The sequence below is a fragment of the Psammomys obesus genome, unplaced genomic scaffold (assembly GCF_907164565.1).
Source record: "Psammomys obesus unplaced genomic scaffold, mPsaObe1.curated_primary_1811, whole genome shotgun sequence".
NCBI lineage: Eukaryota > Metazoa > Chordata > Mammalia > Rodentia > Muridae > Psammomys > Psammomys obesus.
The window spans coordinates 10,732,732-10,748,439 of NW_026596143.1; the positions used below are offsets into that span (position 1 = coordinate 10,732,732).

General features: G+C 40.1%; 1 protein-coding gene across 4 annotated transcripts in view; it reads right to left on the reverse strand.

The window, feature by feature from the left end:
• Nsd3 (nuclear receptor binding SET domain protein 3) overlaps positions 1-15,708 on the reverse strand; it is a 115,634-nt gene that overhangs the window by 53,098 nt on the left and 46,828 nt on the right. For all 4 annotated transcript variants that reach the window (XM_055593322.1, XM_055593321.1, XM_055593319.1 and 1 more), the window contains 2 exons: positions 5,277-5,431; positions 1,991-2,503 (listed from right to left, as the gene is read on the reverse strand). In XM_055593322.1, the coding sequence (XP_055449297.1) occupies positions 1,991-2,503; positions 5,277-5,431 (668 nt within the window). The remainder of the gene's footprint in view (positions 1-1,990; positions 2,504-5,276; positions 5,432-15,708) is intronic.

The window sequence follows — 15,708 nt, forward strand, 5'->3', positions numbered from 1 at the left end:
ATTTGTATTCAAACAATATGCAAATGATGCTATCAAAATAGTCACATTGGCAGAGGCTGGTGGATCGCTGTGAGTTCAAGGACAGCATGGTCTACAAAGCGAGTTTAGGATAGCCGTGGCTACACAGAGAAACCCTGTCACAAAAAACTAAAACAACAACAAAAGCAACAAAACACATTAGGGCTGGACAGATGGCTCAGTGGTAAAGAGCACTTGCTGATCTTCTGGGGGAGTGAGTTCTGGTCCCCACACCAAAGTTATGGGGCTCACAACTGCCCCAAGGGATCTGACACCCTCTTCTGGCCAAGGAAAGAAAATGGGAAAGAGGAAAGTAGGGAACATGAGAAAGGAGGGGAAAGGAGAAAGTAAAGGAAAAAGAAAATGGAAAGAAGTAGAGACTGTAGTTTAAGCTTCTCCGTGGAACTTAGTGCTACTGAGATTATTATAAACCTACAGGCAGAAAGAGATAATAGAGGACTCTCAACATTTCTAAGACAGTCTCTAAGAATGAAGCGTCCCTATATATTTAATCAATTACTTTAATATGTGTATGTCTATACTAATAGGGGGGAAAAGAAAGCACAGAACTCCTTAATAGACACATGCACAAGATGCAACTAAATCAAAACCACAAACCCCAAATTATGGAGTGGGCTAGAAGGTGTGTGCATATTCCAATGTTATAAAGAAGTCTGACACCTTAAAGCCAAAGACTAACTGCCTTAAATGGAAAGGTCTTTAGTAGCCTATCTAGACTATTAACTACCCTTTCCACACCATAATTCATTACTGGACCACCATAGTAATGAAAACTCAACAAGATATCCCAAGCTAACAGGAATCTAACAAAACTGCCGGCAGAACAATGCCAAGCTAAATGTGGCCTTTTCTCAGATAGCTTCAAGCTGGATTGAGAGAAGGCAAGGAATAGGTACAGTTGTTAGGAGTCCTGGCGGAGGCATGGCCAGCCATATTTATACTTTTTGAGACAAGGTCTTGCTATGTAGCTCAGGCTGGCCTTAATTCCTTGTGCCTCTTCCTTCAGAGTGTTGGGATGACAAGCATGTGCTACCAAGCCATGCCAGAGGAGCACACTATTAATAAAAAAATCACAATGTGTACATTCAAGGATATGCAAGAAATACTCATTAAACCTGCATGGTCCAACACAGTAGCCACATGTGGCTGACCTGCAGAGTGGTTAGTCTCCATTAGGATGTAAAATACGAGCTGGCGGACACAGCTCAGTTGGTACAAAGCTTGTCGAATGAGTGTGAAGCCCTGGGCTACATCCCTAACACTGCTGCATGCTGCATCTCTATAATCCCATTGGGAGGCAGAGGCAAGGGAATCAGAACTACAAGGTCATACTCAACTACATGTTTTAGGCTAGCCTGGACTATACAAAACCCAAGAGAGGTGGGTGGAGGATTGGCTATACAGTCAATTCCAAAGACTTAGATGACCAAAAACAAAAACAAAAAAGTAAAAAACAGTTCACCAAACACTTTGTACTGACTACATATTGAAATAATGTTTAGGGACATTGAGTTAAATGAACTGTGTAGTTAAAATTAAAATAAAACAAAACAAAACAAAGAACTACTGCTGGTACAATCAAACAGATCAGCAGGCACAATTATTCGAGTAGTTTTTTTTTATAACAACGGTTAATTCAGATAAAAGAAAAATTTTAATAAAAATCATACTTTACAACAAAGGAAAACTAACCCTACAAATTAAAAACAGGCAAACTGCCCAGTTTTTTTTCCATGACTTTCAGGAGCTAAGATCAATTTTGGCTGCATTGCTCAAGATTAATCTACTACAGATGGAAATATTACAAGAGGGAAACGGGGAAGAACATAGCTTTTTACCCACAGTAAACGAGACTGGATGCTTCAAATGCAGTGGATCCAAGGGGTATTTAAATTACATTCTTAAGTGGTTTTTAGTGCCATTCCCCAAGCCCCTATAGAACAGGAGGTACCTTCGTTGAATAAACAAACTGATCAATAAACTTCCCATCTCCTGTCGCATTCTGGAGAGCAAACACTTGTTCAATTTTCACAACTGGAGACATATTGCACTTCTGCAAATCTAGGCTCCCCTTGTGCATTGTGATGGAAGCTGGTAAGGATTTCCTTGCGGCTGCTGTTTTCCAGGCTATTTTAACAGGAGGTGGCTCTTCCTCTTCCAAGCTGGTGTGCCGCCTCTGGCTCTGTCTTCGAAGGTCAGTACTTGGCTGTGAGGAGGCCACCTCCCCAGCACTGGTCTGTTCTGCCTGACTGTTCACAGATCTTGGTCTTCGGGGTTTCTTGACTTCAGTCTTGGAGGTAACGTTCTTCTTTGCTTGGGATGAAGCCTCTTCTGGCTGCTTATCGATATAGATGAAAGTGTACTGTTCTACTCTTTCTTCTCGGGTCATTTTCAATGCTTTCTCTGCATGAGCAATGCCAATATCCCATTGGGCACGTTCCCTCTGAGGCCGGGGTTTCCGAATCTTTATAAAAGATAGAAGCATTATGTGAAATGCTTTAGTCCAACAGGCACATTAAAATCAGCATGCATTTTCCAAACACCCTGCAATTTTTTTTCAAGCACACATAAATATTTTCAGATTCTCCAAGCAAATAAATGCAATGTGCTGATCTCATGCTATTATAAACTAGTATTACTCTATTAAATGGCATGAGGGACTGTTCTTTTATTTATTACCTCCTTTATTGACTACTCTGCTGAGCAAACACCTCCGAAAAGGAGTTGTCATCCTACATCATATTTGGGAGAAGAAAGACTACAGAAACAACTTGTTTTCAGGGGCCAGTAACACTTAACATTAAATACTACTGCAGAGTTGCTGTTTCCTTCCACAGGGAGTCAAGTAAGTCAGATACTGTGCAGATAGCAGCAAAGCTTGCTGCCAGCCTACATTTGGAGGTGTGGTCAGTCTCTGAAGAGGATAAAAATCCAAGGAAACAACAAAACAAAGGAAAGAGTCTGTAGCGGGGTGGAGGGATAGATTATGGGGAGCGTTACAAAAACCCTGAATGCCTTTCCACAGAGGTTGACTCTTTCTAAGGTTCAGGGTTGGCAGGAGGGTAAGAAAGCTTTGACTAAAAGTGTGTGAGATGACAAAGAAGTTAAAGAAACTGAAGAGCAAAGCAACTCAGAGCTGTTTAGATAGGGGCCAGTGAGATGGCTCAGAAGAGGTACTTACCTCCAAGCCTCCCTACCCATCCCTGAAACCCACGAGGCAGAAGAGAAACAATTCCCCCACACTGGAGAAACAAAACCCCCACATCCACATACACATCATGGAAGGTGAGCTATACATACATACACAAAATAAAGATGATAGAGCTGGGCAGAATGGCACACACCCTTGATGCCAGGACTCAGGAGGCAGAGAAAGACAGATCTGTGGGAGTTCAAGGCTAGCCTGAACTACAAAGCAAGTTCCAGGCCAGGCAGAGTTACATAGTGAGACCCAATCTCAAAAAAAGGGTGATAATAATGTTTTTTAAAAGGACTATGAGATGGTAGATATTGATGTCTAAATCTTTAAAATAAAGTCTGATAAAATTAATTAAAATCCTCTGTGTGGGGATGAAGAGATGGCTCAGCATTAACAGTATGTATTGAAGCCTTTGGTACCATCACTTGGGAGGCAGAGGCAGAAGCAGAGGCAGGCAGATTTCTGTGAGTTTGAGGTCGGCCTGATAGTTTCAGGACAGCCAAGGATACAAAGGGAGACCCTGCACCCCTCCCCCGCGAAAAAAGAAAAGAGCATATACTGCTCTTCCAGAAGACCAGAGTTTGCTTCTCAGCACCCAAAGCAGGCAGCTCACAACTATCACTCCGGCTCCAAATGGTTCTGGATTGTGGTTTGTTTTGTTCTGTTTTAAATAAACAAACAAACAAATATAATAATTACAATTCTTTTTTATTATTATTATTCTTTTAATCCCCTGATAAAACTTAGTTGGTATTTTTGGGTGGTTAAAACTCGCTATTCAGACCAGGCCAGACATGAACTCAGAGACTTGCCTGTTCCTGCCTCATCTATGCTGAGATTAATAACACATGACCTCACTCCTAGCCAATATATAGCAAGTGTAAAAATTAGAAATTCAGAATTCTAAGAGACCTACATTAATTGCACAATATACTTGAAAAAATTATCTTTATGAAGCCTAGCACTGGTTATAATAGATATGCCAGTAATATAAGATAAATAAAATATAACCATATCAAACAATAAATAAAAATCAATAAAGTATATATAATTAAGAATCCATTTCACTTCAAATACATTTCCTGGATCTATAACTCCTGTGGTCTGAGATGAACCAGTAACTTAAGCCTTCTGCACTTTAGTTCCTGATCTGTAGAAAAGAAAATGTATACCTTATTTGGATTATCATGAAGATTAGATAGTATATCAATACTTTAAACGATGCTATTTCATATAAGGTACTAGATAAACCTTTCTTTGATTTGGCTTTGGGTTTTGCGATCGTCTCACTGCTAGCCTAAACTGATTTAACTCTGGACTCTTCTATGTTAGCCTCCTAAATGCTGGCATTACACATGCTGCAAACTCCAGGCTCATATCAAGTATTTTAAAATCTCTAATAAATATAACTGTTAATAGAATAAAGGAGAGTTATAGGAAGACACAAATACAAAACAATTATTTACAATCCTTAGCGAAATAAGCATCACTAATATCTACTGGGTCGGTGAACATAAATTCACAATAGATTATAAAACTGGTCTTTGTTTTTTGAGACAGGATCCCATGTATCCCAGGCTAGCCCTAAACTCTGTGCAGCAAAAGTTGAAGCTCTGATCTGCCTCTACTGGATGTGCAGCCATGCCCAGTCTACTGGAAACAAAACCTAACCCAGAGCTTTATGTGCACTGGCAAGCACACTAGCACATGATCTACAACTCAGTTCCCACAGTTTTTAACAGTACTATAATGTCACACGACATATACAACTATTTATTCATTATGTTTTTGGAGACAGGGCCTCTGACTGGCCTGGAACTTGCTGTGTAGACCAGGCTGGCCTCAAACTTTGAAGTGATACTTCTGCTTCAGTAGTGAGAGACTGGACTGTAGGTACACACCACTGTGGCCAGCGATACAGTGGATCAGTGGAGAGTGAGGACAGTGGAGCAGCAGACTGCTCGCCTCCATGGGAAAGTCCCTGGGCTCCATCTTCAATCTCACAAACAAAACAGACTATCAAGTATTAGCTCATTACCTTTTGCTTTTCAGAGTGATTGCTGGCTTGTTTGGCTGCCTCAGCTAATAACTCTTCATACTGTTCATGACCTTTGTACTCCCGTACCCGTTTCTCGTGGACCCACGCCCTCTCTGGCTGGTTGCTAAAAAACTGGACATGATATTCCCGGGCACCTGTAAGTAAAAATTTATATTCATTATGATAGGACATAAAAATCCACATATATTTTGCCAAAGGGACCTTGAAATACAGTTTTCTGTATTTTTCCCATTAAAATTTGGACATTAATTTCAAACTGCCCAAAGATATATTACAACACTCAGTACACTCACAACTAATGGCTACTATAAAATCATTCCAGATGATTAAAATTAGAGAAGCAAGTTTTAAGAGAAATAAATGTGAAATTCTGCTAATTGCTCCACTTATTACTTTGATTACATAATTTATTTTTTACTTGTCCCCAAAATTTTCACAAGTTGGAATATAAACATGTTTCCTTCTACAACCTTACATGTTTCTTTGGGCTTTTAAGGGCCAAGTACTGATCAAATCACTTTTCTAGCTCTATAAACATGAGATTGTTTTAGGGGTCCTGTGACCCCTATAGTAATGTCCTAATAATACCACCATGATTTCTCGTTACATTTAAGGCGCAAAAGCAATAACAAGAAAAAAAAAATCTGGCATTATACAAACACTGCACAAAACTACACTCAGCTACAGGGGACTTCACTGCCATACATTGGTGACTTTAAAAAAAAAAAAAAAAGAATAAAGTTTTATGCAATGTCCTTAATAAATCAGCAAAAACTATCAATTTTCCTAAATTTTAGCCTTGAGTCTGTGTTTCTTTAATACTCTGCAATAAGAAAAGAATAGAAACGAGTGAGATACATCCGCATGTAGGACAGTGAAGGCGCCTGGAGAGAAGCACTAAGGATGGTCATTTGGTGGCAAGATGGGAGAATCAGTCATGAGAAAATGGGCCTCCCTGCAGCTGTTCAAATGTGAACAGGTGGTAAGGATCTCTCAGGAATGAGCTTCTATTCCAAGAAAAACATGATTTGTTATCAATGACACAATTTGATCTTTCAAGTACTATTGAAATTCTGGAAAACCTGTCATTCTCTTTGAATCTACTTTATTCCCAATTAATATATATATATTTCTGAGAAAGGCGATTTAAAAGACTATCTAGCCAGGGCTGGAGAGATGGCTCAGAGGTTAAGAACACTGGCTGCTCTTCTAAAGGTCCTGAGTTCAACTCCCAGCACAACCATCTATAATGGGATCTAGTGTTCTCTGGAGAGCAGGTGTATCTGTAGGCAGAATGCTGTCTACATAATAAATATCTTAAAAAGAAAGGAATATCTAGCCAGACATAGTGGTGTGCACTTTTAATTCCAAGAGTAGGGAAGCAGATGTAAGCAGATCTTTTACTTTAAAGAATAGCTACAAAAGAATGCATAACATATGAAAGATCTCACTGAAACAATATTTTAAATGGCCAGTGCAGGCATACAAAATCATTGAGGTAAAAGACCCAAAGTACAATATAAAACTAGTAGGAGTTTTTGTTTTGTTTTGAGACAGGGTCTAATGTACTCCTGACTAGCTTGGAACTCAATATGGACAAGGCTGGACTCAAACTCACAGATACCTGTCTCAGCTTCCCAAGAGCTGGGGTTAAAAGTGTTACCATGACACCTGACTGAACTAAGAGATTTCTTTTCTTTTCCTTCCTTTTTCTCTTTTTTCCTTTTGGTTTTTTTGAGACAGGGTTCCTCTGCGTAACCCTAGCTTTCCTGGACTTGCTTTGTAGACCAGGCTGGCCTCAAACTCACAGAGACCCACCTGCCTCTGTCTCCCTGAGGGCCGAGACTACAGGCATGCACCACTGCACCCACACTGAACCAACAGATTTTAATGTAACAAAGTACAAATGTTCACTGAAATTGTTTCAAATTTTACACTATAATGTACCTTTTACCTGTTCAGTTTTGGTATAGCAAAGAAAACTATCTTCAATGATCTGAATAAACTGTTCAATCATTCTTCCCTTTTTCTATTATCCATATCTTCACAGTTTGCAACCGAAATAACAAAGCATAACAAACTAAATGCAGAATGAATATGAAAATTCAGTGTCATCATTCAAGCCCAACATTAAAAATCTGCAAATATTTTAAATCACTATCATTCTTCCATTAACTTGTGTGTATGCGCATGTACAGCTTTTGGGAGTTGGCTCTCTCTTTCCACCATGTTGGTTCTGTGTATTGACCAGGTTCCCAGGCCTGGCAGCAAGTGCTGAGCCATCTCACTGGCCTCTAACTACTACTTTTAAGATTTTATTTTAAAGTATGTATACTTGTGTGTGTGGTGGCAATATGTGCCTGTGAGTGCAGGTGCCCTTGGAGGTCAGAGGACACAGATCCTCCTGGAGCTGGTCAGTTGTGAGCTGCCTGACGTCAGTGCGGAAACTCAGGGCCTCCTAAGAATATCGTGTACTCTTAATTTCTGAGCCATCTCTCCAGCACCCATTGATCTTTTTTTAAAAAATAATTTTCCAGAACAACATAATTAATGATTACATAAAATAATTTAAGTGACTAAAAGTTAATTTCTAAATTAAATAGTATTAGATATAACCTATGAAAACTATGAAAGCTCTTCATTTGACATTGTGGGGCCTAGTTACTTAGCTCAGGCTGACTTCAAACTTGATGTCCTATCTTATTCTACTGAGTATTTCCTGGATTAAAGGTATATCCCACTATACCCTCTTGCTAATGTCTCTTGGAGTCCTTAGTTTATTAAAACTAAGAGAAGTCCTGGAACCAAATCATCAACTGCTTAAGATAATGCACTCTGAGTCCACCATTACAGAACAGGATGGACTAGTACAAAGTAAGGCTGGAGATGGCTCAGACAGAGGTCAGGAGCTCTGGCTGCTCTTCCAGAGTATACTCCTGGCACCCAGGAAGGGAGGTTCAGAACCACATGTAATTCCAGGGAAACTGATGCCCTATGCTGGTTTTCTCTCTTTCTCTTTTTCTCTCCCTCCCTCCATCTCTTAAACAGACACAAACACAAACACACACACACACAAAGTGAAAAATAAATATTAAAAAAAACATGCAAACTGAAAGTAAGGATTTAAATCTAGTATGACAACTTGACACTGTTATGACATCTAGAAAGATACCTAGTGATCTTGTACTTTGCATTTAGAAAAGGGCTTTTACTTTTTAAAAACAAAAGTAGGTCCTTTACCAAAGAACTATCCTTCAGAAAAAGCATCAGATCAATAAAAAAATGTGGAAACTGTACTGAAGAGGTGGCTCTGTGGTTAAGAGCAGTGGCTGCTCTTCAGAGGACCCAGGTTGGAATCCCAGCATCAACTGGCAGTTCACAAGCACACGTAACTCCAGTTTCAGGGTATCCAAGGCCTTCTCTGGCCTTGTGGGCAATGTACTCACACAGTGAACACATATACACTCAAGTATTATTTCATATACATAAAACAAATCTAAAATAAATATTTAATTACTGTAAAGGATCTAGAGAGATGGCTCAGTGGTTAAGAGCACTTGTGGCTCTTGCAGAGGACCTGGGTTCTCAACACCCAAATGATGGCTGGAGACCATGCAATCTCCAGTTCCAGGGGATCCTATGATTGCTGATCTCTGCAGGAACCAGTCATGCATGTGGTACATATGCAGGCAAGACACTACTACACATAATAAATCTCAAAAAAGTTTTTAATTAAAGACTATTATAAAAAAAAAAACTTTGCGTGTGTGTGCATGCATGTGTGTGTGTGTATAAAGATTATAGGTACACCTGTAATACTAGCTACTCTGGAAGCAGAGGCAGAAAGGTTAAGAATTTGAGGTCAGCTTTGTAAGTTTAGTGAGACTTGGTCTCAAGAGAAAGAATAAGGGGCTGGAGAAATGACCCTGCGGTTAAGAGCATTTGCTGTTCTTGCAGGGGACCTGGATTCAGATCCCAACACCACAGCTCACAACTATAACAAGCTCCAGGGGATCTGACAACCGTCTTTGGACTTGTTGAGCGCCAGCCACACACGTGGTGCATATTATACACACATGCAGGCGAACACATAAACGAATCATTTTTTAAAAAACAATTTAAAAAAGACCAGGGGTATGGCTCATTGTTAGAGCACTTATAGGGGGGCCTGGGTTCAATCCTCAGTTCTTTCCACTCACAAGTCTAAAAGGCAAAAGAAAAACAAAATAAAATAAATCCTTAAGACATGGAGACTGAAGAAGCAAATGTGTACGTCTCTGAATAGTTGACTAAATTTTCTAGGCTTTCTGTGAAAAGTTGTATTTGTAGAAGAACTGTTTTTACATACGAGAAATAATGCAGGAGACAGACGGCTCAGTGGTGGACAGCATTTACTGCTCTTCCAAGAGGACCCGAGTCTGTCCCCAGCACCCATGTCAGGCAGCTCCAGGGGGGGATCTCATACCTCTAGCCTTGGTGGCCACCTGTACTGAGGTGCAAATACTCATACCCCAAATTTTAAAATGTGTTTAAAAGTTTTTAAGAAACCTTTTGTGAATGGTGGCATAAGAGGATGGCTGCCAGGAAAAGTCTTGGGCACATTTCAGGAGTACAAGGTGGTGGGGCGCTATTTGCCCACCCCAAAGTGCCACACGCCATGACTGTACTGAATGTACATCACTGCACCTGGCTATGTGGTGACCTCACCCGGCATCAGGCGTCGTTAAAGAAGATGAAGGCGTCATGGGGGAGGGAGTGTCCTGTGGGCAGGTGTTTGAGAAGTTACCACCATGTGTGAACAACTTGAATGCCTGGCTGTGCTGCACTGACCCGCTAGCAAGCCGTTCCACAACTCCAAGATCAGTCAAATTCCTGTTGCCCCACTGCGTGTTGTCGTGCCGCCACAAGCCACGCATCACCACCACCAAGACCCAAAACCTTCTTCTAGACACAGAGACCCACTGAATAAAACTCCAAAGTTAATAACATAACATAACATAACAACATAACATAACATAACATAACATAACATAACATAACATAACATAACATAACATAACATAACAAGCCTTTTTAAAAGTAGGGGCTGGCTGTAAAGATGGCGATTCAGTTAAGAGCATGTCGCCCTGTTTTCAGCACTAACATAGAGACTCAACCAACTCCAAGGATGCAATATTCTTTTTGGCGCCCCAGGCACACAGATGATGTACATACATACATACACGCAAGTGAAACACCCATACATATAACATTTTTAAGTAAAATAATGTGGAGATAAAACTCTAACAATACTGCCGTGGTAAAAGTAAACAGGTTGGTGGCTGACACATGCTCTCTTCCTAGCACCGAGGAAGCAGGGACAGACAAGTCTCTGTGAGCTGCGGGCTAGCTTGGTCTACATAACAAATTCCAGGCCAGCCAGGGCTATATAATGAGACCCTGTCACAAAGAAGAGAAGAAGGGAAGGGGACAGAGGGGAGGGGAGGGAGGAAAGTGCGCATGAGGTCTGAGGCTGAGAGAAGAGAAGATGGCTCAGCAGATAAGCACATTTCTGCTAAAACATGAGGATGTGAGTCATCTCCTCAACACCCGGTGAGCAGTCCAGGCATGACCTCATGCGCCTGTGAACCCGTGCAGCAGCAAATAGAGACAGGAGGATTCGGGGGAGAGGGAGAGCTTTCTGGTCATCAGATAAGCTGCAGCTTCAGTGAGAGACCCTGACTCAAAGGAAATAGGGTAGACAGTGATAAAGTAAGAAGCCAACATCCTCTTCCAGCTTGGTGCATTCACACAGGTAAATACCTACATACATACATATAGAGTCAAAGTACGTGTTACACGGTATAGGACTCAGAAGGCATGAGGACCAAAAGTTGCAGGCCAGCCTACGCAATATAATGAGACATTTCAAAAAACAAAAACAAATCGGGACACGGCTGGGATACAGAGTTAATAAAATGTAACTGATAAGAAAAAAATAAAATTAAAAAAACAAAAACAAAAACAACTCCCTCTCAGGAAAACACCTCATAACAAAAACCTTCACTTAAATGTCTGTTAATTATAAATATACAGTGAAAAAACTGTATAAGCTCAAATTTTTTAAACTTTGTTTTTATTTTAGGATATGGTGTGGGGGTGTTTTGCCTGCATGTCTGTCTATGCACCACTTCTTAGCGCTCAAGGAGGCCTGCAGAGAGCATCAGACTCCCAGGGACAGGAGTTAAAGATGCCACATGGGTGCTGGGAAGTAAACCGGGTTCCTCTGCAGCCGGCAGTGCTCCTAACTGCTGAGCTACTTCTCCAGCCCGCCTCAGATTTTAATAGTATTTACTCAGATGGAGGATGAGATTATGTACACCTTTTGGGTTCTGTCATTTATACTCAGTTTTGCTCTTCCCAATAACATGCAATATTTTTAAAGTAAAAGAAGCATTTAATTTCAAGTTACAACGAGAACTAAACAATGAAATACAAGTTAAAATAGAAATGTGGTCTAAACATCTTTTAACACATACTTGTAAAGAGTTCTTATTATTAATGGTGTGAGAATTGTTAACTACATTGTCCAAGGCAATAATCTGACTAAAAACATAGAAAACAACGACCACGATGTATGATCAAGATATACTGTACAAAACTGTTTAGCTATGAAGCAGCACAGAGTGTTTCACAGGAATCATGTACACAACAAAATCTGAGTCTTGGTTGAAACCTGAGAAAACTGTTTTATTTAAAACTGTACTGTATGCTGTAACAGGATAGTATTTGGCAAGAGAAAGTGATAAAGTACATGTTAAAACATGGATGGACTTCTAAACCATGCTAAGAGAAAGAAGCCACTAGACTGGTAAAGCTATAGAGGCAGAAACGTACTGACAGCTCAGCCTCGGGGTGTATGAGGATTCCAACTGATGTCTGTTGGGTATAAAATTTCTTCTGGGGGGAGGGGGAGAAATGATAAAATCCATAAATTAGATTGTGGTGATAGTAGCACAACTCTGAATGGACTTTTAAAAATCACTAAATTCAAGCTAGAGAGATGGCTCAGCAGTTAAGAGCATTGTCTGCTCTTCCTGAGGTCCTGAGTCCAATACCCAGAATCATATGGTGGCTCACAACCATCTATACTGGGATCTGATGCCCTCTTCTGGCATACAAGTGTACATTTCGATAGAACACTCATGTACATAAAAAAGTAAATAAATCTTTAAAAAAAATCACTAAATTCTGGCATTTAAAGAAAATGATAAATTTGAGCTAGGCTTAGCAGCACATACACCTTTACTATCAGCAGGCAGAGGCAGGAAGTTCTAAACCAGCCTGGACTATACAGGGAGTTCTAGGCCAGACAGAACTCCATAGTGAGTTCCTGCCTTAAATAACAAACACATACATGATTAAATTTTATACCATATGAATATTTCACTTAAGCTATTAGGTTTTAAAAGATTAAGAAAGATTAAGATTAAAAAAATTTATGCTTTTAATCAAAACATGAATGATTTTTAAATTCTAGATTCTCAAATTACTAAGAGTAATATAAACAAATTTTCTAGCACTAAAGTAAAAAATTGCATAGATGAATTTGTCTGACTAGTAGAGGAATTAATGAATTAAATGTGCAAACTCCTGGGGTTGCAGAGATGACTGAGTAGTGAAGAATGCACCTGTTTTCATAGCAGACTCAAGTTCAGTTCCCAATGCTCTTCAGGAAGCTCACAACTTGCCTCTAACTTCAGCTCCAGGGGACATGAGCCTCCAAGGGCACCTGTAGGCATGTGTACGTACCCCAACACACACATACAAGAATTTAAAAATTTTAATAAACCTTTAAAAGAAAAATGTAAAAACTCCTTAATCTCAAAAGGTTGCTGGTGGCATACATTGTGTGAAGCTGTCTCTGCATATTAAATTGCTGACGACTAAACTGGCAGACGGCTTACCAGCCAGAGAGCTAAGTACTAGCTGGATATTAGTAGTATTATTGCTGTGGTTCATCACTAGTCTTATATTTTGTAAATATTTGTCCTTCCTCACTTGCCTAATGGTTGTTGTAATAAAGAGCTGATGGACAATATCTGGGCAGGAAGTGTGGGGGGGTAGAACTTCTGCAAGAGACAATGATGCTGGGAGGAAGAAAACAAAGGAGGAAAATTTCCCAGCATACACAGGTGAATGAACAGAGCAGAGCAGAGCAGAGAGGTAGAACTAGCCACGTGGCAGGACGTGGTCCTAGGATTAGTCAGGTTAGTCTAGACAGCTGGCTAGGAGACTGCTCTAGCCAAAGGCCTAAGCTTTAAAATACTAAAAAGCCTCTGTGTCTTTATTTACACCACTACAGGTTACAACAGAAGAGCCATGACTCTCACATGGTATCATTTTGAAAGCTCTCGAGCCCTGGATATGGACAGGAATTATTTCAGAAGATTTAGTCTTCTTGGATAATCCTGCCATGTTCTCTATGCATAGTTATGAGAGTTCCAAGGTACTTCATGAGCTCTGACCTAACACCCTTTTTCTATAAATGCTTCTCTTAGTTATAACTGCAGGGATTCAACTGGTAAGAGTTGTAGAGCAAGGGTTATAAAATAAGGTGGTTTTCGATTATTTTCTGAGACATAGGATATACCTCATGCCTAGCTGCTGTGAGCATCACAGAAGAAAATATTCAGTAGGTAGGCTACAGATGTAGCTCAGTTGGTAAAGTGCTTGTTTTGTATGAAAAAAAAACAACAACAAAAAAACAAAAAAAAAAACCACCCTGAGTCCCATTCTCAGACCCAATAAGGCAAGTGTGGTGGTACATGACTGCAATTCCAGTAGAAGGCTGAGAGGGGGGAATCAGAAGTTCAACATAATCCTCAGCTACATAGCACGTTTGAGGCCAGCCTAGGCTACATGAGACTCTGCCTCAAGAGAAAAAGAGAGAGATTAAAAAAAAAAAACTTCACAGAGCCACCTAATACAGTACCCCCCAAAACAAGCAAACAAAAAATCACCCCCTATCCCCCACCCTCATCTTTGAATGGCACTTGTTACCAGGATGAAAGATGATGACTAACACCACCTGCTGTGCTTAGAGAGTCTTGGCTATGTAGCCAGCGCCGCCAGGGGGTAAAGCCCACAAACCTGCAAGACTTACACACACACTTTTCCTTCTCAGTGATAGTGAACAGTACCAAGAAGGAAGTGGAGTGTCAAAAATAGATAAGGTAAAAACTGTCTCAGATAATGGAAAATTCAGTACATGACAAGGGTGTGTTCATCAAACAAGTACACAGAGTTAAGTGTACGCCAAAATTTCTTTCAGCTTCAAGATACCTGATTATCTTACATTCAAAACCTAATTGTTAGCAAAATATAAAAACTTAAATAGATGTCCGATGCCGTTAGTTGTGTCCTGAAGAGAACCAGTTTGGGTGTGTCTCTGAAAGCCTCCATATAAATAAACAAACAAACAAATAAATAAAGTGAAGAATTGAAAGTCCCTGCTATTTAAGGCAAGTTGCTTGGGAGAGGTCTGTGGTCTTTGCTCTATGGCAAAGTCAGCTGGGTGGTCTTGATCTGTCCCACCATATAGGTGAAATGGTTCGGCCTTACTGACTTGGCTTGGTGGCTCCCAACATGATGGTGACATGGTTCAGCCTGCCAAGGGATTGGGGGCGGAGCTAGAAACTTCTAATATAGCAATAGGACCTTTGAGCTCTAAGTTAAGAGATAGGAATTCTCTCTCTGGTCTTGCAGGGACAACAGAGAATCAGCTGGCAGGACACAGGTAAAACAATTTTAGGAAAAAAAGCCAAGGAGCCCTCATGGAGCTGGAGGAGCTCAAGAGAAAGGTAGACTAAGACGGAAGAATAACACAGATAGAAAGATTTCTACGGAGCTAGCAGTTTAGCTATAGAATCAGGCTTGTAAATACATATTCCGTATATAGTTCTGTATAAAGTAAAGTTACTTCGCTGAGCTAGCAGGTTTTTACCTCAGCTTACACCTCCCACATCTTTATGGTATAAATATTAGGCAACTTAAACAGTTATAGAACTTAGTAAATCACTTTCAGGTGGGAGAATCTAAGGAATCTACTACATATCATGTTTTGGTCAAAACCAAATATGTCTAGACAAAGTACACACAGAATATAAGTTTTCTTAATTTGTAACATTCCTAAGGTCAGATTATTCACTATAATTAGATCTAAGTCATACTTGTATGCCCTATCAAATACATAAGGCTTTCCAAGCCTATTTACAGAGTCATGAATGAAACAGAAGAAGATAAACGCAGTGTGAAATTTAATTCAATGAAAAGTACTTATTTGGGTGAAAATGATTCTCATAGGAATCCAGAGTGAACTCATGTTCACCCAAGTTATGCATGATGAGTCCAATCTGTAATCCCTGAGCTC